This window comes from Montipora capricornis, chromosome 9 (assembly GCF_036669925.1).
Source record: "Montipora capricornis isolate CH-2021 chromosome 9, ASM3666992v2, whole genome shotgun sequence".
NCBI lineage: Eukaryota > Metazoa > Cnidaria > Anthozoa > Scleractinia > Acroporidae > Montipora > Montipora capricornis.
In genome coordinates this window covers 17,995,922-18,018,383 of record NC_090891.1, presented here as the reverse complement: position 1 = coordinate 18,018,383, position 22,462 = coordinate 17,995,922, and the positions used below count along the sequence as shown (strand labels likewise).

Below are 22,462 nucleotides of genomic sequence, written 5' to 3'. Positions count from 1 at the left end.
GAAATAAAGAAAGAATCCGAACCGAATCCGGGCTTCAGCTAGATTGGTTTTAATCACGCATTTGGGCTAAAATTACGCAGACAGCTGGGAAACGGCATCTTAGTCAGGGAATGATTTAATTTTCTTTTTTAACGTAAGCATGACTCACAGGGAACCTCTTGAAGTTTTGAAATCACTCGATTCTTTGCGTGGGATAAATTGTTATATTGCTTTGAACAATGGAATTACTTGTGGCCCAAAGGAGAGATCGTATGTGATTGGACTAATCCCTCCCTACCCCTCGTATTAATTTGTTTGGAATGTCACTTTGTCTATTCTTGTTCAAGCGAAAGATATTTTCGGGAAAGGTTTGTTTTAAGTTCGTTTCAAAGAAAGTTTAATACTATGAAGCTGTATAAATATGTCCACTTTGACCGCATAAATAGTATATCTCCATCTTATCTTTCTAAATAGTTGTCCAAACTTTGTTTATCTTCACCCTTGACTTGTCTTCCATGGGTTGGAAATAAACTTAGTGGAGGGCCGCTTAAGGTCTGAAGCTACGCAAGTACCGACAAATCTTACATTCCATGGTCTCCTTCGAAAACTGGCCATCTTTCTTTGTATGAAAACCGTGCTAAGCAAGGTAGCGACATCCTTCAGTAAAGTAACACATGGACTAAAGGTTACGGACTGCGTGTAAAACACGAACTGATTTCACTGGAATGCGGTTCTAACGCCCAGCGTGGACCAAGGTACAAAACTTGGACAACAGACCGAATGTCAAATACACTGCAGCTTTGAGTACTAAAATCCACATTGAAGCGTGCCCAAATATTCGATCACGTGACATTTAAAGCATGTTGAAGCTGTGGTAATTTGTTATGTTTACAGAGTTAGAGAAAACAAGCAACATTGGAAAGCAAACTTCGCTGATCCCGCGGTCCTGACAGTCGGCAAGAACATCAGTCGATCTAAGAGCAGCTGATTTATTCAACATTTTCTTGGGAGCACTCCAGAATCAGTGGGATACAAACGGTAGCAGTTAACGCGATTTTAAAAGGGTTATGTCCCATGCTATAACATTACTGTTTTACTTGGCCATCGTTTAGAATTTTTCCCTTATAACCAATTCCCGTGCGTAAATATTGCTGGCAATGTAAGAAAAAGGTGTGGAATGCATTCAAGTTAACGCGATATTCTGTTGTGTCATGATAATAACTCTTCAAGTATTCAATTGTTAGCCTCGGATACTGTGTTTCTAACGGTCTAATTGGCTCAATAAATCTCTGTCATCAGCTCATATACAGTGTGATTGCGCCGCTTGTCCAAACTGAAAAATATGTAACAGGGACCGAAAATTTCAGGTTTCTAAGCGTTCACAATTATATAAAATTTAATAAAAGTATTATCATTCCATTCGCGCTTGTTGATGTGATATGACATTGGTCATGGCCAATGAGCGCTTACATAAAACCTGTTATGGCCCACATCCGTTCTTCCAGTTGAATTTAGGGATTTATCACCCGAACAGGAAAGAACAGGAAATAAGGAGCTTTAACTTATAACATTGCGGTCGAAAAAACGAGGTTAGTGACCTATTTCCGTTTAGATTTTGGCAATTAAATCGCGCTATGAAGAAGAAAGTGAGGCCAGGCTGGCCGTATTGTAAAACAGGATTTGTCAGTCATAAGAAAATGAAAATATTTTTTCGTTTGGCCTCGACAACCGAGAGAAACAATGCGACACTGACATACAGAAAGGTTACAAAGCGCATGCGCGCATGCGCTCTCGAAGTAAACAACATCATGATCGTCAAAGGATCAGATTTTAACTCTTCATTAAATATTCGACTTCAAAGTATTTTGATAATTTGTGGAATCCTCAATAACAATATTTTTCTTGGAGGTAAGTGGAGAAGTAATTGCTTCAGAAGTGCCTTTTTAAGAATCGAAGCTACAATATAGTAGCGCTAACTCCTGTAAATTCATTTTTTTGTTCTTGAGTTTACAAACTGTGAGTTCGAGAATCGGAGGTTCTTTCACGCTTCAAAAACTCCACCTTTGGTTGCCTTCTCGTTGTTGTTAATCGAAAGGGGCGTTTGCCTAATAAATCCGTTAATTTCTTTAACGGCTTAACGTTCCGTAGACAAATTGTATTAACAGCGCAAACAGGATTAAAATGGTTTTAGATAAGATCAGAGAAGACTTGCCAAGAATTGAACGTAACTTAATTTGATCTTGAGACATTATCGGCTAGAAAAAAACAACCATTTCTCAAGTTTTCAGATCACATTTATGTTTAAAGTTTTATTACAAAATTCGTCGGAGGAGTTCAATGGTCTTTCTTTGATTCCAATATTTACCACATATACGGCTATGGACTAAGCCAATGTCTCCACTAAGACTCAAATTGTGTTCGGCAAGCGGGTACCATAGTGTTTTACAGGTACCTTATAGGAAACACGGTTGCTATCTCGGAAAAGGCTTGAGATTTTGAGTGATGAAAAAGTATGAGCCTAGAAAATATTAACGCCCCATAGAGATACTGTACGGCTGTTATGGGTACTTATAGAAATGTTTTAAACTGGTAGCAATTGAAGTTTCGGATAACCATACTTGAATTTCTGATTCGTTAAAGGCCTTCTAATGTGCAAGGCTCTTTAAGCTTAATTGTAGTGACAAAGAGACCGAGACTGAAGACCAGTTCTGGAATACTGTGACGGTGACCCACGAGACGACCGTTATTTGGAAACAATAATCGTGCAATTTTGTCAAGTTCAATTCCGTGAAGTGAGATGCAGCTTTTTTAGAACACTGGAAATCAATGAAACTTACTTCAAAGAGGAATCGTTTTAGAATAATTGAGTTCCAGGATAATTGGCACCACATGGTACTAACTGCTGAATATAACCCACGGAGGTCCTAGTGTCTGACTTCCAATTCTTGGTCGGCAAAGACGAATTTGACTAATGGTCGTGGGTCGTGTGGGTCGTTAATTTCTAGAACACTCCATGATATTACTGCTTTCCAGCGGAAAGCATTTACGTCATGTATTTCGTTTAGATTCCTTGAAGTTAGCTTGAGTCGCTTGAGAACACTGAGAAAACAATGGTCCTAATTGTTCATCATGAAGGCTTTTAAGTCTTCAAAAAAATTAAATAAATTTTCTGGCCTCGTTGGACTAAACCCTCGGTCTTGTCCTTAATTATCCAAGGAAGAATTGAATTGATAAAGTACATGTACGCAGCGACAGAGATAATCTCAATTAATGGCCTAATCGGATAGGATGTAACATGAATTGGAAACAGCTGTTAAGATAAGCGGCATCTCATGGTCCTAATTGCTCATGAAGGCTTGTTGTCTGGCCTCGTTGGACTAAACCTATATATTCTTGCTCTTAATTACACAAGGAAGAATTTAATTGATGACGTACTTGTGCGTAGCGACACTAGTAATTGTCCTCAAGTGCAGAGCATCAGAAATGATCTCAATTAATGGCCTAATTGGATAGGAGGTAAAACGAATGCGATATAATTAAAGGTGGGCAGACACGAAGGGTCATGTTGCAGGGACATGTTGTAGCGACAAAGAGCTTGTGTAGTTCACATTGAGAAGACGTGTAGCAGGGAGGTGTAGCGGGGAAATGTAGCAGGGACAAAATCACAACATGTGTACACACGTGAAAATGTCGCGGGTAAATGTCCCAGGGATATGTTGCAGCGACATGTTCCCTCGTGTGAGCTGATACTTTTATAATTGGGCAACACCCAACACGCAACACGCTACACGACCCTAATGCATGTCGCCTTAGTGTGTACACATCTCTTTGTCGCTGCATTATGTCGCTGCAACATGTCCCGGCAACATGACCCCTCGTTTCTGCCCACCTTAACAGTTATTGGATAAGTTGAATATGAGTTCGAGATTTGTGTTATGTGTAGCGGAAACTGAAGGGTGCGACGGATAGTTCAAATCAATGCTTAGTGGAGATCATTGAAGATTACAATCGACATTGAACTAAACCCAACCGCCCATTAATTAACCAGCAAACGACTTTATTTCTGCCTCGAAAAAAAATGAATTCATAACCATTTTTATGATACGCGTACCGGAAGAGCTTGGTGTCTCCCAGGCAAGTAAACAACTTTTAAAAGCTCATTCAAACTTATTTGGCAAACGTTTTCGCGTTCCAGCAAGCACGAAGTGTCTAAAAAGTTAACTGGATCAACATTCTTGAATAAGTACCGTCTCTATTTTGGTCAACTTTATCAGAAAGTTTACAGTTGTAGCTAAGTTACCTGGCTTGTATCAATGCAAGGTCACAGGAAGCCTAGCAGCCATTCATAGCCTAAGTCACTGAGCAAACAACTGCAAGATTAAGCGTTAAATATGGAAAGGCATAACTTTCTTACCTAATCTCTATTCTTTTGGTGTTGAAGTTGTGTCTTGTGGTGTGGTTTTGTCATTATGTGACGAGAATTGATGGTTACGTGTTGTGTTTCCACAATGACGTGTTGTGCCGTGTTTACATTTTATGCAACGAGGTTCTTTTATGACGTCGAGTTTCTCCCTTTACGTGATTATAAACACAGCACGTCAAAAGAATACCTCAACACATCATGACCGAAACACAACACGTAACCAGGAAGGGGGGTTGTTCCCTTGTTCCCCAGTTCAAATTCTTACAACTCTTTCTTACGTTGGCCAACTTGCCTCTTACATCCCAGTTCTCGTGTTTCTTTCCCCATTGATGTCGCACCACATTTTCTTTAGAAAGTAAACCCTCATTAATGGAAAAGGGCACTGTAAACTTGCAGGTGAAGATTACCTTTTTTTGTTTTTATTGGCCAAGACCCTATCACGTGACCTTGCGAATTGCAAACTGCCTTTCTTTTGCTAATTGAGCTTGTGATATATGTATCTGAGTACTTGTGAAAAATATGTTGGATTTGAGTATTTCATAAAATGAAATCATAGGTGAATGGTCATTACAGTTTAGGAAGCAACTTGTGCATTTGTGACGAAGCCTTCTAAATACAACCCTGATTCTTTGCAGCGCCTGCAACGAAAGGTCATTTCAGGCTTCCTTTGGTGTCTCATATATTCTCTCGTATAACTTCATCTTTACCAGGATGAAAACGAACTCTTAATTGATCAGCTTTCAGATGGCTTGATAGCTCAAATGATATCCCAGAGGGCAGCGCATTCTTCAGTTCAAGTTTGAAACTGTGTAACATGTTTCTTTGACTACGATGATCATTTTCCTATGAAATCAGACCTTTACTATTGCCAAAATGTAGATAACTAAACAATTTTCATATTTTTTGTCCATACTTGCATGACGACATATTTCTTTTTAAGTAAGCTAACTTCACTTCCTAAATAAACTCAATTACTTGACAAATAAGTGCAGTTGTTCCCTTTGGTTAAGTAGTTTGCATCGACGCCCTCTTTAATCTGAAGCATTTTGTTTTTAGCAATGTGTTTTCCCTGGCTTGCCGTATATGGACTTTTTCTTACACAGGCAGCTGGAATGATGGACCCTCTGCCGTCCGCTTTGAGTGAGTGAAAGCCCATTAACTTTATCTTTGCAATGTTTGGGGTTTGCAACCGCACAAAAAATGATGGCAAAATGAGAAAAATAGGCACCCATTGCGTAGGTGTGGTAGTGCAGTAACACACCACTTTATCAGTTCCATATTGTCAACTGAGCTGCGTTTTGTCTTGCAGGAGATTCAAGTTTTCTCTGCGTAATATGTAGTTCTAGTAGTGCACGATATTGTTTTGGTACCGTATATTATTATAATGCCATCGCAGATGTCTTAGGTAAATACCAAACCCAAAATACTAAACCCGGAAAGATTGAAGAAAATAAAAGGGAATCGAGAAACATTGTCCTTGAGGCTGACATTATTAGTTTATCATTTTCAAGCTCCCTTACAACTTCTTTTTCACCACAAGTTTAAGCGCGCACTGTGAGCTTATGATAGCTTTCTAATACCAAAGTTCACTGTCATTATACCCTGTCCGGAGGGGTTAGTATCTGGATGGGAGGCCTCAAAAATATACCACCGAAAATTCCATTTTAACCCTCAAAAATGCGAACTCAGCAAGGTCCAGATTTTGTTAAAAGTACAAGGAAAGATTACGTTTTTTGCAAACGTTAGCCGTGTAGCACTTATATTTGAACAGACTTAACTGATTAGAGTGCAATGTGAAGTGCTAAGTTTCTACCCCATATAAACCGTGTGAGAGTTAGCCCTACTGATGGAAATGGGCCCACATAAGGACAGAGAAAGTACAAAAGTACAATAGAAAAATTTTGTTAGCCTGCTTCTGATTTTTTAAGTTGTGCAAAACAAAATAAATATTGATACACATCTTTTAGGAAGAGCAGAAGAAAGTTTCAGGACGGTCGATCCAGAATAAAATATTTTGCCATCAGCAACAAAATTTGCGACATGAAAACAACATAAATTTTAAACTGCAAATATCAAAAGCTACCATCAGCCAAAAACATTTTGGGAGAGTTTTGCTACGTTCAATTTTTCTATTGTACTTTTGGCTGCACACGTAAATCGCAAAATCGAAAAGGACATCGAATTTAGCGGGCTCTGTGATCAAGTTACCTTGTGTGTTTACTCGCGAATCAAAGGATACATCTGTGTCAAAATGATGGCAAGACACCGAGTTTTAGTTTTTGTTAGTTTTTTTTTCTTTCAAGTGTTATAAAGTTTGACAAGAAATGTGTGAATTCAAAACAAAGATCACAATCGCTCAACTCTTGCATTTGTGGTTGACCATTGTTTCTGCAAAGTCAAATATCTACTCTCGCAGACGAGGTTAATTATCACCAAGTAATTCCATCGTTCATCGTTTTGGAAATAGCAGCTGCTTTATTATTCGTCAGCGTCGCAAACACCCGGAAGTCGGACCTACGACCTTCCGACAATTGTTTGTCTTCCAATATAGAAGTGACGTAAGGTTAATAAAAATACTACTACTACTACTACTACTACTACAACTACTACTAATAATAATAATAATAATAATAATAATAATAATAATAATAATATTGTTTATGAGCATTGGTCTACAATGCGAAATTGATAAATGCGCAGCTATCCACATCAAGAGAGGAAAACATGAACAAGGTGACGAGCTCCCTTCAAACAGTGGACAAGAAGTACCAGAACTTGGAGAAGACGACTACTATAAATTTCAGGGGAAATTTGAGAATGCCATCCATCTCGAACAAGAACTGCAGAAACTGGCTGGCCGTGAATACCTTAGGAAGGTAGGAAGGTAGGAAGGAACCCACGAAGGTCGTGGGTTCAATTCCCACCCTGGTCAGAGTTTTTCTCTGTCCTTGTGTGGGCCCATTTCCATCTGTAGGGCTAACGCTCACATGGTTCATATGGGATTGAAATCTAGCACTTCACATTACACTCTATTCAGTTAACTCTGTTCGTGAATACCTTAGATGACTATCTGTGATATGGACATCGCCCCTATCAGTTCCACGAAAGGTCATGACTAAGAATCTGTTTGCAATTCCAGTACTTCTCTATCACATGTGGACAACAGACTGGAACATTCAACATCTACAAGAACTTGAAAGAAAGACACGTAAAATAAAACTGTTATATTACTGTTCTAGTGGAATGATGAATGAAATGGAATGAATGAAATGGCGGCAGCTCGTGCTTGCTACACTCTCCGCGTTTTTGGTCTAGTTTGCCTAACTGTGGTTCTGTATAGACTTAAAATTAATGAATTTTCTCGCCGTGCAGCCGCTGTTAGAATTCCTGTGTTGAAACAAACCAGTCATGGGGCGTCGGTTGTAGTTCTGCCATTCGACTCTCATGTTTCTCTATCTGCGTATTTCGCAATCTGCTGTGATGTCTCTTCTAATCCTGGTCCTGTGGTTGCCCAAGGTTTATCAAGATCACAGTTTATAGCATCTGGAAATTCAGTAGGCTGTGGCCGTGGAGTTAGCTTTAGAGTCAACATAAGATCTTGCGTTAACTTACAACGAAACGGCTTATCTGTCAACCCACCTTTGCAATCTATCATCCAGTGGCATCAATCAGTACAAAGCACCATTAAGACGCGGATTTCTTCGAACAGGAGAACAAGACTTTTCAGAAGTTTTATCAGGGAGCGAAATTTTAATAACCTAATAGATTGCATTTCGGCTTGCTCAACTTCTCCAGATTTGCATATCAGAGTCAACACAAGATCTTGCGGTGACTTACAACGAAATGGCTTATCTGTCAACCCACCCTTGCATTCTAGCATCCAGTGGCATCAATCAGTACAAAGCACCATTAACACGCGGATTTCTTCGAACAGGAGAACAAGGGGTTTCAGAGGATTTATTAGGGATCGAAACTCTTCTAAACTAATAGATTGCATTTCGGCTTGCTCAACTTCTCCAGATTTGCATATCATTGTCACGGCTAAGGATTCTAGGAACAATGAGCAACACCTTTCTGTTCGGATTACATCACGCCATGATCACTCACCAAAAATCATCACTCACAATGCTAGGAATTCATCCAACCTTGTCCATGTAAACATTGCCAAGAAAACATCTGATCGGGCACCATTCTTAAAGTTCGCAACTTGGAATATCCGTTCTCTGAACAAAAAGGCATCATCTGTGTGTGACCTGGTTATATCTAAGAGGATCGACATATTAGCTGTGGTTGAAACCTGGCTCACTACTGACAATATATCTGACCCAACTCTGGCTGATATTATAAAATCCCTTCAGGACTTCAACTTCATTCATTTACCTAGAGAAATGCGGCGTGGTGGTGGTGTAGGTTTCTTTTTGAGGAAAGGGCTAAATATTACACAAAATGAGATCACTCTGTTTAATGCTTTTGAGTACATGGATATATCTATTTCGACTCCTACGTCGTCAATGCGCTTTGTTACCGTATATCGACCTCCGCCCTCAAAGAAAAACAAACTCTCTGTCGGCATGTTCTGCGATGACTTTTCTATTCTACTCGAGAATCTTGCGGCTTCGCCTTGCAACCTGATAATTACTGGAGACTTTAATTTTCATGTTGACAATCGCGAGGATGCTGATGCTTTGAAGTTTTTGGACATGTTGGAAGCAGCTGGGTTTGAGCAAAGGGTTGTGGGCCCAACCCATAAACGTGGACACACCCTTGACTTAGTTCTAGTGAGGAATGATGATTTTCTATTACTTGGCCTTCCAGAAATTGTTTGTTTTCCTAACAAGATCTCGGATCATAGTGCCATAGTGTGCACCTCTGATATACCCAAGCCCTGTGCGACAAGAAGAACGTTTCAATGTAGAAAATTGCGCAAGATAGATTTGGATTTATGGAACAAGAATTTACAGGATTCTGCATTATATAATTCTGATTTAAACGCATGCACAGATCCTAATGTATTGACTGTTCAATATGACAAGGTTCTAAGCAATCTCATTGAATTATATGCTCCTGTTCGCACTCGTACTGTGACACTACGTCCTTACTCGCCATGGTATGATGACAACTTGAGGTCTCTGAAGAGAGCTAAGCGCCAAGTGTCAAGTCTGGCTTAGAGGTCCATCGCCAGATATTTGAAGAATGCGTTAAATTCTGCAAAGCAAGAATACTACAAGAATCAAATTTCAGGGTCTGATCAGAGGCAGCTCTTTAGAATGATTGATGGCCTTTTCAAGGTCAAGTCAGCCCTGCTCTTACCAACATGTGACTCGCCTCAGGGATTGTCTGAGAAGTTTGCCACCTTTTTCTCCGAAAAAATAGTGAATCTGAAAGATAGTTTGCACTCGTCAGTCTTGGCGACGATGGATTTGTCAGTAGCGCCTAGTCAACCATTATGTCAGACAACATTCTGTGATTTCTCTGCGCTTAGTGAAGTCCAATACTAAGTCGTGTATATTAGACCCTGCTCCAACTAGTGTGCTCAAGCATTCTATTAAAGCCCTGGCTCCAGCCATCACCTCTATTGTCAATGCTTCTCTGCTATCTGGTGTATTTCCATCATCCCTTAAAAAAGGTGTAATTCACCCTTCGATCAAGAAGCTGTCCCTTGACCGTGAGGCATATCCGAGTTATCGCCCTATCACAAACGTTGCATTTCTATCGAAGATGCTCGAACGTGTGGCCGCTACGCAAACGCTGAACTATCTTATAGCCAATGGGCTTTTAGCCAAGTTTCAGTCTGCGTATCTATGTTTCCACAGCACAGAAACTACGTTATTACGAGTGTTTAACGACATCCTTGTTGCTATTGAAAACCACCGGGATGTTGAACTTGTTCTTCTAGATTTATCGGCGGCGTTTGACAACATTGAACATTCTGTTTTACTTGGTCGTTTGGAACACCGTTATGGATTTGATGGGAAGGTGTTAAACTGGTTTAGATTATACCTGATTGGTAGATCCCAGCAAGTACTAATTGCGGAAGTGAGTAAAGTTAAAACACACCTGTTCCGCCAGTGCTATAGACCCTTTTCATAAATGACTGCCAATTTAAATTCTTTTGTATGCATTTAAATTAGCCTCACTAACCTCGTGTCAGTGTAAAAATTCTTTTGAATTACCAACTTCAAAATGAGGTTAGTAACGCTAATTTTAATATTGTCAAAAGAATTTATAATTGGCCGCCATTTTTGAAAGTGGTCTATAGAGTATAGAGATCATATTATATATAGTTTATAGAGATTACTATTATTATTATGTCTAGTGTGTAAACCTCATTTGTAATTTTAGAGTTTCTCATACTGCATGTAATTTGAATGTAAGATTTGAATGTAAGATTTGAATGTAAGATTGTAAGATTGTAAAGCTTTGAGAATTTTGTAAAGCTCAATATATATTATTGTTATTATTATTATTATTAAAATACGGAAACTATTGTAAACACAATCACGAGTCTAATGCTATGATATACCTACCTTCTCACAAAGGAGGAAAAGGACTGCAGCAGGTAGAGATTTTGTACAAATCAACAAAGATTAAAACGGCACACTACCTGACAACCAGCACTGACCCACACGTCCAACTGGTGGCGACTCAGTCCAGAAGCACAAAGAAACAAATTCAAGTTACAAAATGTCAACCAAGAAACATCAAATCTGTACTCAAGAAAGAAATAGGGCAGAAGTTTGAGCAAGATGTAAAGCATCAACCCTGGGTAGGGCAGTACATTGTTCACCAATGGCAAGACGAAGACTAGGAGAAGGAAAGTTATAACATCAGTAAGATATGGAGGGGCATCCCAGATGTTGCCTTTAGTATATATAGTAGTATTCTACAACAGTGCTAACAACAAAGGTATATCGTAGAAAGAAGTTGAAAGAAGGAGAACGAGGTCTGATATGTCGGCTATGTCACCAGAAAGAAGACACAGTACCACACTTGTTATGTAGCTGTTCTGCTATTGCTCAGTCTCTGTACAAGGCAAGACACGATCGCATGTTACGCCCGGTTTATCATCAGATGCGATCATTGTATGGTTTCGTCACAGACCAAGATTCGACGCCGTGGTACAAGCAGTCCCTACCAAATAACTCTGTGGATAACGAGAAAGCCAAAATCCTCTGGGATATCCCCATACAACTGGATAAAGCACCGCAAGACGGCGCAAATAAACCTGATATCATGGTCATGGACAAGAAGAAGAGAAGAAACAATGGATCCTGATTGAAGGAACTGTGTGCAACGTAGGATGTATTGATGAACGATACTTATACAATCAGTACAAATACACAGACCTATGAGCTGGCCTGAAGAGACTTTACCCTAGATTTCGTGTTACTCAAGTGAACATTGTATTTGATTTCCTAGCAGGTTATAATAAACAGCTTGTAATTAACTTGGATAAAATAGGTATAAAGGACGAAAACAATCTATTAGACAATGCCAGAAATGGGTAATCTTACAGAACTGCAAGATCGTGAAAGCAGTCTATTCATTCAACTGACTTTCTTCACATTAGCCGAGACACTGTCCATCTTAAGTCAAGAATATCGCTTTGAATTTTAAATTCCGCATATTCTTCGTAAAATTTGAACTACTGAAAGTGTAGGAGAAGCGAAATAATAATATTATTAGCACCGGGAACTAATTAGGGACACCGTATATTTCAATCAAATGAAATCGAACGTTGCTTTTTGAGGAGAAGGGAATACCGGGGTACTTGGAGAAAACCTCTCGGAGCAGAGGAAAGATTGGTGGGAGGTGCGTGCTCTCACCACTTCGACAGCCCCGCTCTCCCATACTTCCTGCCGGAAAAACTAACGAATAATATGGACATTGTACACAATAATTCATTTTTCACGACAAGTTATATTTTTATGACAGTTTCAGTGGCGGATCCAGACCTGGAGGTAATGTGGGGGCCCGCTCTCAAACAATTTTGTTTTTGCTCTTTCACACTTTTGGTGGCTTTGGTCCAAAAATAAAGGGAGGAGGGTGGGGGGGGGGGGGGGGAGGCAGGCCCCTCCCCTAGATCCGCCACTGCGTTTCGTTTTCGTTGAATCATAGGACCTTTGACCTTTTTATGTTGCCAGTTTTTTGAAACTAGCATTTTGTCTGCATAGTAGTAGATAAGTCGACAAAATCCCATGAAATTAGTTGAGTTTTGTCATCTCCTTCTTCTTATGCTACTTTGGTTTACTTTAATAGTTGAACCGTTTTCTACCTCCATTCGATGTCCTCAGAGCCAGGAATTCCATTGGAGGAAAGCGGATACCACTGGTCTTGACATTGTTTTCTATTACACATGTGGCTCAGGTAATGTTTAAACGCGAAAGCAAGAAAAGTATAGTTAATAAGCAATTCATTACAACAACGTAAAGGAAATAAAAGAACGACGAGGTCGTTTTTTGATCAGGGCCTGCATATTGAGCGAGTTTCAATCGACTGTCGTAAAACCAAAACCAAAGTAATTACTTTGGCCAATCAAAAAGGACGGAAACAATCCAGTAAACCAATCAAAACTCGAAGTAATTGCACGTAGCCGACACAAAGTGCGGGAAAATGTGCACGCGCAAGCCACGATTTATTTTGGTTTCACTTTCTATTGGTTGAAAAAATGGCGCGAGAACTTTGAACCAATCACTGAGTGAATTAAATGCGAAACCAAAGCAATTCGCTAATTACTTTCGACACTCAATTGAAAATCGCTCTATATACTCAAAGACTCAACGTTAATTTGTTCCAACAGATAAGAATCTCTATATCTGTCTGTGATAAAGAACGAAATACACCAGTAGACTTCATATATCATTGTTTCATATATCATTAAATAATAATAAATTTTATTTCTACAAGACCTATACAAGAGCTTACAAATTTGGTGACATTTGAACTATATATTGTATACTTAAAAACTGGATTTTCAAAAGAGACAAAACGTGATATATAGATATATATTTTTTACTAACAAATATAATCTTAACACAATTTAGTATATAGCTAGCTTCATATTTAAATGTTTCTAGAGGGAATAAATGCCCGAGTAGAAATAAACCTAATGGCTACCAGCGGCATTAACCTTTAGGGGGCAGTCATCTATAAAATCACCTATCTTGGGAAAAGGTGTCCTTGAATCCCTGACACTTGTATGCACTGTTCTTAAAACTTCAAAGGACAGAAGGGGTCTGAGCCAAATAATAAAGTGATAAGGTTCGTTGTTCTCTTATGACAGTGTCTCTGCTAAATGTTTTGGAAACGGTGACACTCGATACCCATGCAGCCATTTTGTTCCAAATAATAGAGGAGTAGACGACCCCATCTCAACATCCAACACTGACTGCTATTACTTTCGCTTCTTCTCATCCTATTGCTCTTTAAAGATTGTAGACGGTGGCTGGGTCTACGTCACTGGGTCACTTGACCAGAAATGCCGTGGCTTTATGGCCCATCTTGCTTCTGAGCTTGTGACGGCACTTCTAAGACGGAATCGCTCGTTATCAAGGAGGTTGAAGGTGTGGTTCAACTTCAACATTCTTGCAAACCTTGCTGCTTGCTACAACCCCTCCTTTTTTTGTATGACAGAGTTTTGCCCACAGTACATTTTCCCCACAAACGCACTGCTTGGTAAATCGGACAGGGGCATGTTATACCGTAAACAAGGAGTCTCTGATCTCCTGTTTATTCAGAGCTAGACCCTAATCTACTCGGGTATATTAAGGGCTGGGTCATTTAATCCGTAGTCAAATAGTGATGGGGTGGCCAATCTTGAAAATGGTTCCCACAGTTTGGACAAAACTTGGTGACAGGTTACATCCCCACTGTTTTACTTGAAATATATCGCGTGACCAAATAACAGACCCCTTCTGGTTTAATTTTGAAAGCTTCTGCAGACATGGAAAAACGTTGCTTTATCAACGTTTTGTTCCGTAGATTTACTACCTACCCGAGAATCGTACCCAAGGTAATTGGAACGGTTGTCAAACCGTGCTGAAAGTCTGTTTAATTAGTATGTATAAAGTTACATTAGTGACAGTTCCAATTACACTGGGTATGGTACTTGGGTACGTCGTAACACTATCACATGCAATAAACTGTTGATAAAGTACCGTCCTTCCCTGTCTGCAGAAGACATAAAACCTAAACCGGAAGTGGGCTGATCATTGGTCACGTCATTGAGTGCCATGGCAACAACACTAATAGCTTAACTTACTTTGGGAAGTCGTTTACCATGACTGAGCTAGAAGCCTTTAGCACGCATAGTTCTCCAGATAGACCACCCCTGGGAGTTTTACACTAATTAACAACTGACCCACTCCTTAATATACCTGAGAACAAGAGCAAGAAGCAAATCGTCAAAACAATTATTTTTTTACCTTCTGATTTTATCTAAATTTGTTATAAATTTCATTTATTTTCAATCATTATATTTCACTTGTAAAGTGCATTTCATCATGTACGCAATGGAAAATCGCCCTATATAAGTTTTTATTATAAGTGTTCATTATTACTTAGTTCTTATTAACCGAGAAGGAGGTCGGTATGGGAGAATCTTGACGGAGGTCGTGAGTACACGAGGTCAAGATTCTCCCATACAGACTGACTAAGCTGGGTTAACAAGATGTTTATTATATGGCAAACAAGAACAATTTAATTCGTTTAGTGTAACTGGTTTGTACTAACTGATATTTTGCTTGCGAACGGCGATGAGTGGCGATGAGCTGAACTTAATTCTGTCAAAGTTTGCTCGTCATCCTCTCTTTTGTCATCATGCTGTTTGGCACTTCCCACTTGGTAGTTCCCAGTCCTTGTGAGACAGAACCATATAATAATGTGTATTAATATTATTATTGGCTGACAATGCAGAGATTCCTAATAAGCCTTGAAGAGAGCACTCGCACTCGCCTCCCACCAATGTGGCCCTGGTTGGATTCCCCGTCCTGGCGTCACATGTGGGTTGTTTGTTGGCTCTCTACGAAATACTCTGCTCCACTACGAGAGGTTTCTCTCTGGGTACAACGATCCACCTTCCACTCACCTCCTCAAAAATCAACCAGCAATTTGGTTTGATTTGATTGGTTATCTGTAGAGTGTCCCCAATAAGTGCCCCAGCGCTAAACACAACTGACGCTTAAATGATTATCGAGATTAAGCATGACGTTTACGGCCAACGGAAAACGGGAAACGGCAGGCTTCTACTTATCATAAAAGCGTGAAAATTCTCTTCTTTTAACTTGTCAAATTCCTTTGAGAAGTTGCTTGATATCTGGAACTAACAGGACAGAAATGAGCTAATATCAAGCAGGGTTCTTCCGTTTTGGGCAAAACCCTAATTTCACTCCGACGTTTGCCGTTTGGCGTAAACGTCATGTTTAACCTCTTCATTATTAAGCCAATAACGCCATCGTCGTAGAGAAGCTGTCATGAAACAGAGAAGTTTCCATGCAATCTTGTCATGAGTGATACGATGAAAACTGCGGTTGTGGTTGTATTGTCACATCCAGGAACCAAAATGTTGGAACTGACGAATATTTAAAAATTAAAGATATTGTGCGAAGTAAATTAATGCTGCGAAAAGAACAGTGTAAATTGCCTGAACAAAGCCTATGAATGAAGTTTTCTTAATCTTGTCCATAACTGAAATTGTTTGTAATGAAGTCTATAGCTAATAGTTTCGTTTTTTTTCCAATGTCATAACGTAGGCAATCAAGAAATGTCTCAAACTCTCCACTGCACCAACGGCTACAAGGCTCACTACAGAAAAGACCTCATTCCCGATGCCATGAAAAAGGCAGCCATTCCTATGGCTATGAAAAAGGGATTTATTACAGGAATGGACCAAGAACCCTCGTTTGGTCTCTTTTCCACGGGGCCTGACTACAATATGAAAAACGGAGCTGTCGTGGTTTTTGCATGCGTTAACCCAAAGTAAGCATGACTTAATGAGTACACTTTTTAATACCAATCAAAATCTAAGGTTATTTATACATTTATTAACGCGATATTAATTTGTTGGTATCTTTGTGACTTCTCATATGTCCTGAGTAGTCGAAGGACTAGAAACTAGCTGTACCCTTTCTGCATCTCCTTCCTTGAATTATTCTGCAATTGATGCACTCTATTCGTCGATTCCAATCACTCTTGTACACAATAAACTTGCGTTCACCTGAAAAGTCAACAACTGCTCTCTTGGAATTCCTTAGTCCATAACCTGCCATCCCTTACAGCACAAAGCATCATGACATTACATAGTTCTCATTTCCATTTATTGTTTTTTTTGTACGCAGCAAGTAAAATGAAGGGCATGCAGAGTGGAGAATCGTACAGGCAATTTAAAGTCAGTCGACGAGAGTAGAGTATCACCCTTGTATTGGTTGATTCCAAATTAGGGACCTTAAGCTTCGAAGAGGATAACCGGAATGATTACGTCACCAGAAAATGCGATTTCTCTTTTTCGGGGGAGAACTGTTTGACTATTACAACTTGTTTCTTTGGTAAAATGTGTGCCGATTTTTCTGGTGTAAAAGGGTATGAACAGTGAGAGAAAAAAGTGAGAAATTATCGCGGTGTATCGCTCACGTTTGGCCATTTCACGTCACGCTTTTGCGAATGATAACAAGAAAATAGTATATCAATGCAAAGCACTCTTACCGGTCGTGCAGTATTTTGCTTACTAAACCTATAGTTTTCAGTTAACGTTTTCCTTATCGCGGATGTCGTCATTGCTTACAATCCCCATTGAAGAAGATAATCCCCGGGTCCTACCTTCTTTCTACATGCAAAACTGAATACAGAAAACATAAAGCTTCAAGATGATCCACCATTAAGGTGCCTTCTGGCGTTAATATCTTCCTCCTCCCACTAAACAGATCCTTATAAATGTCACTGATCCATTCAGTTTCTCAGTCCCCGAGGATACTCGATTACTCTTTGAAGGTCTTTGTAATCTTCCACCTATATCCAGCTATCCGGCTTTGAGTTTATCCAATGAGTTATAGTGCAAGGCACACTCATGAGTGAAGATACTTCTTGCTCAAGTGTTTAAGAATAAAAGTGCCATTATAAGAACGGTTTTATCTTGGTTAACTTTTCCCTTCTCTTGGTTAGTCACACTATCTCTCTTGGACAACCAAAGAATGCGTGTTATGGATAGGTAGTCGCATGATTTTGAGTGAAAATTGGAATAAATGGGCAAGCAGAAAAATCATGTGATCACTTATTAATGACTGACCTGAAAAAAATATCGAGAAAGCCTGTAGCAATTAAGCACACGCCTATCACGTAATGACGGAAAAATTGCGCCATCCAGGGCTAGCATTTGATTGGTCATATGAGGCTTACTTTGATCATTAAACTATTAGAACGTCTGGCTTGTCATGTCTTTTTGCAATGATTACCTCCGCACTTTGTTACCTGAAAACTGCATTTCTCTCACACTGGATTGTGAGTATTAGAACAATTCGTTATATCCTTTGTGATGCGTCCAGAAATGCACTGATGAGACGCGGGGGGGGGACTCTCATCGGAAATTTTAAATTAAACCCCTAAAGGAGACCAATCTGGGCGTAGCCCAGGGTTTTGTTTTTTTTTACCCCTAAAAGAGACCATATTAAAACACGGATATATAAAAAGTACAATGCCTTTTAATGATGGCAAAGACATTATCATCCAATACTATCAACTACGTGAAGAAATACAAAAGTGTAAATCTACACTTTTATATTTCTTCGCGCAATCCTAAAGGAGCCCTTCACGACCATATATGATTGCGTTTTGCCGAGAACACCTTAAGTGAAACCAAAATCCGAAATTTCTACCCCTAAGCGAGACGAGCATCCCTCCCCTTTTTATATGGGAGTCCCCCCTCCCCCCTCGGGGTCTCTGTACGTTCATGATATTTGAAACCTGCACATATCATCAAACCTGTCTTTGCGACTTAAATCAAACTAGACGAAATGGAAGCAAAACGAGAGGGAGCAAAACAAAGGTTTACGACGTACAAAAAAAACTACCCACCACAAGCCAACTGGCGTCGTTTTTACGCGTGGATATTATCCACGAGTTTTGGGGAGAATCTGTATGCAAATTTGTCACTCCTGCGTAACGGCGTAAGTGTTTGAGCACTTTCCGCTGCATTTTAATAGAAGAACGAGACTGAAGACGTGAGAAAATGGCCTTCTTCGAAGATGAAGCAAAAGATTCTGACCAAGTACATATTGATGCAATTGATTGTGCACCGCCTTTCACTCACCAACACGTACACTTAAATGTCGAAATCGAATCGACCGACACATGGTGAGAAGACAGTCCCTGTCGATCCCCTAAGCTCACGGGGGATTAATAAATTCCATTTGGAGAGTGTCATCGAAGCTATCACGAAGTTTAGCAAACTATGAGTCATCAAAGCCATGTCAACCCAACTTGAACAACATGACTGACATGACAAACAGTGCTTCCAGACGCTAGTACTTGCGTGACGGACCAGGAAGAATCATGACAAACTTTCGAAAGACTCGGTCATTGATTATGCAAGGAAAACTGATGAGGAATCCGTACCGACCTCAAGACAGATGCTCCATCTCCAGATACTTTAGATGCTCTAACTCTATCTCTATCTCCGATAGAGCAAATGTAAACATGCTCCTCTTTCAGAATTCCTTACAAGGAAACGTCGAGCTTGTTTCCTAAACACAAGGTAATTAGAGAGTGTATGGTACATTATTTAAAGAAGAACGTACCGAGCTCGTCTGAGTTGAGAAAGTGTTTATCTCTTGCTTTTCGAAAGTATATTGCAGTAAGAATGTCTAGACCTAGACCACAACTCAGACGTAACAAATCTTCGAAAGTAGGAGATTTCGGCTAATTGTCGTTTTTATCTTATTACCCGAAGGACCGCTAAACATAAAAAAGACTTGTCAATACTATTGTGTATTCAAGATCATTATTATAGCTCTCAGATAGTACGTGCGCTGTAATTGGCTAAATTAGCGGGCCGTATTCTACAGTACGGCCCGCTGTACAGCCCGCTAAATTTAACATTTCGACAAAACATCATCTAGCGAGTTTTTCATGTCATTTCTGTTGCATAAACTTGTACTGAAAACTGTTTGAATCTTGCAAGCAACTATTTCAAACTTAACAGCCAAGAAGATGTAGTTTTTGGGATTTTGGCACGGCATTTTTTGTGGCAGTTGAACCTTCCGCTTCACTTTGCCTAGTTTCCTTGCCCGCGCGCCGGTTAACCTCAGAGATATAATAAATATCTTACTAACCTCGTTTTCTCGGTCCGTTCTGTAAGTTACGGATCCTCGTTTTTTCCCGTTGATTTATGGCCCGCGCGCTTCCATAAATCAACGGGAAAAAACGAGGATCCGTAACTTACAGTACGGACCTCGAACTCGGTTAGTAAGAGGTATATCCGTTACTAAGCGTTCAGCAAAATTGAACCCACAAAATAAGAGTTACGTGCATCAAGAGAAAAGTCAGTGATATCAGGAGACATCAATTGAGTATTTTTGCACTTGCTGTGATCAGTTATGGTACAGATCATCTGTCTCTTAAGTGTAACAGTAGACAATATAGTAGTGAATGTTCGCAAAGTTTGTTTGATTAATGTATAAATGGCTCAAAAAGTCTTCATAATACTGAATGGATCTGCTCTACTTGCCATTCTAACCTAACTGAAGGGAAGTTACCATCCTGTTCTAAAGCAAACAAGATACAGTACTAGTTTCCTAGAAAAAAACTCTTTTGGAAGAACCCTTAGTTTCTCCCGGCATTTCATTTATGCAATTATCTATTCATGGTAACGTTGTTAATATACCAGCTGATGTGAGTTCAAAAGTAACTTCTTCACCAAGGCCCATTAATGAATCACAAACCACACCACAGTAAACTGAAACGAAGCTTAAGGATTATAAGTATGAAAATGTCCGACCAGCGAAAGTGTTAGAAGGAGCAAAATACCTTGTGCAGACTAGTGCGGAATTGTTCCAAAACGAACACGTACAAGTAGAGGAAAATTGGCAAGAAAATGTGGTCACTCAGTGCTCTTTCAGATTCAACTGCTGTAGGCCATGATAAGTAACATTAATGAATGGGAAGACGACTTTTAAATATTCCTACCACAAGTAGCAGTGTTGCAGTTCCTGATTTACATTCAAACGTTTGCGCTGAAAACATTCAAAACCTATCTGTCGATAGACGTATTGATGAGATTGCGACAAACTCTAATGACAATAATAACCGTGACACAGACAACAGTGATGATGAGTGGTGCGAAGTAGAAGAACGGCCGTCTTGTGTCACAGATCCTTCACTGCAACAAGCAGATATCACTGAGTTTAGAGAAGGTATCTACAATAGCTTTGCACCAGGAGAGGTCCAAATATCATCATGTATTTCTCACATTATTCGCTTGCGTGGTTGCCTCTCTGATATGCCTTAATGTGACTGCGCGATGCAGTTAAGAGTCATATATGGTTATCGAATTTGACTATGTGACTGAATGTTGGGGTCCTAGTCTATACCCACATTTCACCCTTGCTCACCACAGAGTCTCCAGTAGCTCAGGGGTTAGAGCATCCGACTAGATCACGGAGAGTCGTGGGTTCAAATCCCATCTGGCCATGGGTTTCGGAATTTTTGGAGTTCCCATTTGATGGAAATGGGAATCTAATTTGTTTACCCACCGAACACCTTAAGAGCACTCAGGAGCACTTTCAACATGTGTCCATGGATTCCGGATCGAATTGGAATTTGGCAGTGTTGGTTTTCGAGGAGCGGAGAGGAAAACCGGAGTACGCGGAGAAAACCTCTCAGAGCAAGGAAAGAACCACTAACAAACTCCAGCCACATATGACGCCGGGACCGTGAATTGAACCAGGGCCACATTGATGGGACGAGTGTTCTCACCACTGCGCTACCCCTGCTCCCCCTGCTAACCATGTAGTGTGATATCGCCTAGGAAAATACATTAACTTGATGGAAAATCGGTTTGTCCAACGACAGTGTAAAATTATTGAATCATTCCCAAGCTAGCCGGTTACAATGGTTCGTGACTAGCTTTTTCTTTTTTTCTTTTTTTTTTCAAAAGTTCAGTGAACATTTTGTTCAGTCCCCTCAAACTCCGGCGCGAACCCCATCTAGTTCCTAACCAGCTTGAAGAAAGAAAGCTATCTTTCCAATTTCGGATAGTTTCTGATTGCGTGGGTTATGGCCGCGTCTAATCAAGGCAGAATATGCTTCACTTCGGTTTCTATGTTTTTTTTTATATTTTTTTTTATGGCATGTTCCACACGGCACAGTTGGAATTTAAGTAAGGCTAGTGCTCGGCAAAAGGAGAATCAGCATCATCATTGGCCACTTCCGCCGATTTTTGAGTATCTTTTTCGCAATTTGTTGATTCTCAACATTGAAGTTATGATCCTTGATCCATCAAGAGTACCTTAAGCCGCAGTATGATATCGAATTTCCAGCATGGATTTAAAGTCGAACGACTTGGCACTGTTTGCTTCCATGAAGCCATAACAAATTTCATAGACACTTTCAATCAAAATAAATGTGTTGTAATGGGCCTTTGGCAGCCACTCATCACATAATACACTTGAAAAACCGCCATACTGGAGAGTAAATTGCCCACTGGGACATCTAAAACAAAGAAAATCTAATCAAGTTGCCTTGTTTTAGATGTCCCAGTGCGCAATGTACTCTCCAGTAAAGCGTTTTTTTGTACCGTGTGGTCGCCAGCTGCAAAAGGCTCATAAACATGTCGTTGTTGGCTCTTCAAGTTGGAGTGTTTTTTCGACTTCCTGTTCACTATTCCCCCTCGACCGGTTGGCTCGCTCCGTGCCGCTCGCAGTGACCGTAAAAAACTGAAGTAAATCTTTGCGTTCAAGAAGAAAGGAAGAAAAGTACGGCGGGAAAAGTCCGTGATCTAATACTGTGTTAAGCAAACAAAAGCATTGTCGCAATTATGATCTTTGATCTAAAAGGAAGAGAGTCAAATGCAAA

General features: G+C 39.9%; 1 protein-coding gene across 1 annotated transcript; it reads left to right on the top strand.

The window, feature by feature from the left end:
- Window positions 1-1,649: 1,649 nt before the first annotated feature.
- LOC138015297 (uncharacterized) lies at window positions 1,650-17,518 on the top strand. The gene is made up of 5 exons (XM_068862285.1): window positions 1,650-1,887; window positions 5,459-5,542; window positions 12,662-12,769; window positions 16,153-16,378; window positions 16,738-17,518. Exons 1-5 carry the CDS (start codon window positions 1,677-1,679, stop codon window positions 16,742-16,744), a joined length of 636 nt encoding a protein of 211 aa, XP_068718386.1. The 5' UTR covers window positions 1,650-1,676; the 3' UTR covers window positions 16,745-17,518.
- The last annotated feature ends 4,944 nt before the right edge of the window (window positions 17,519-22,462 follow it).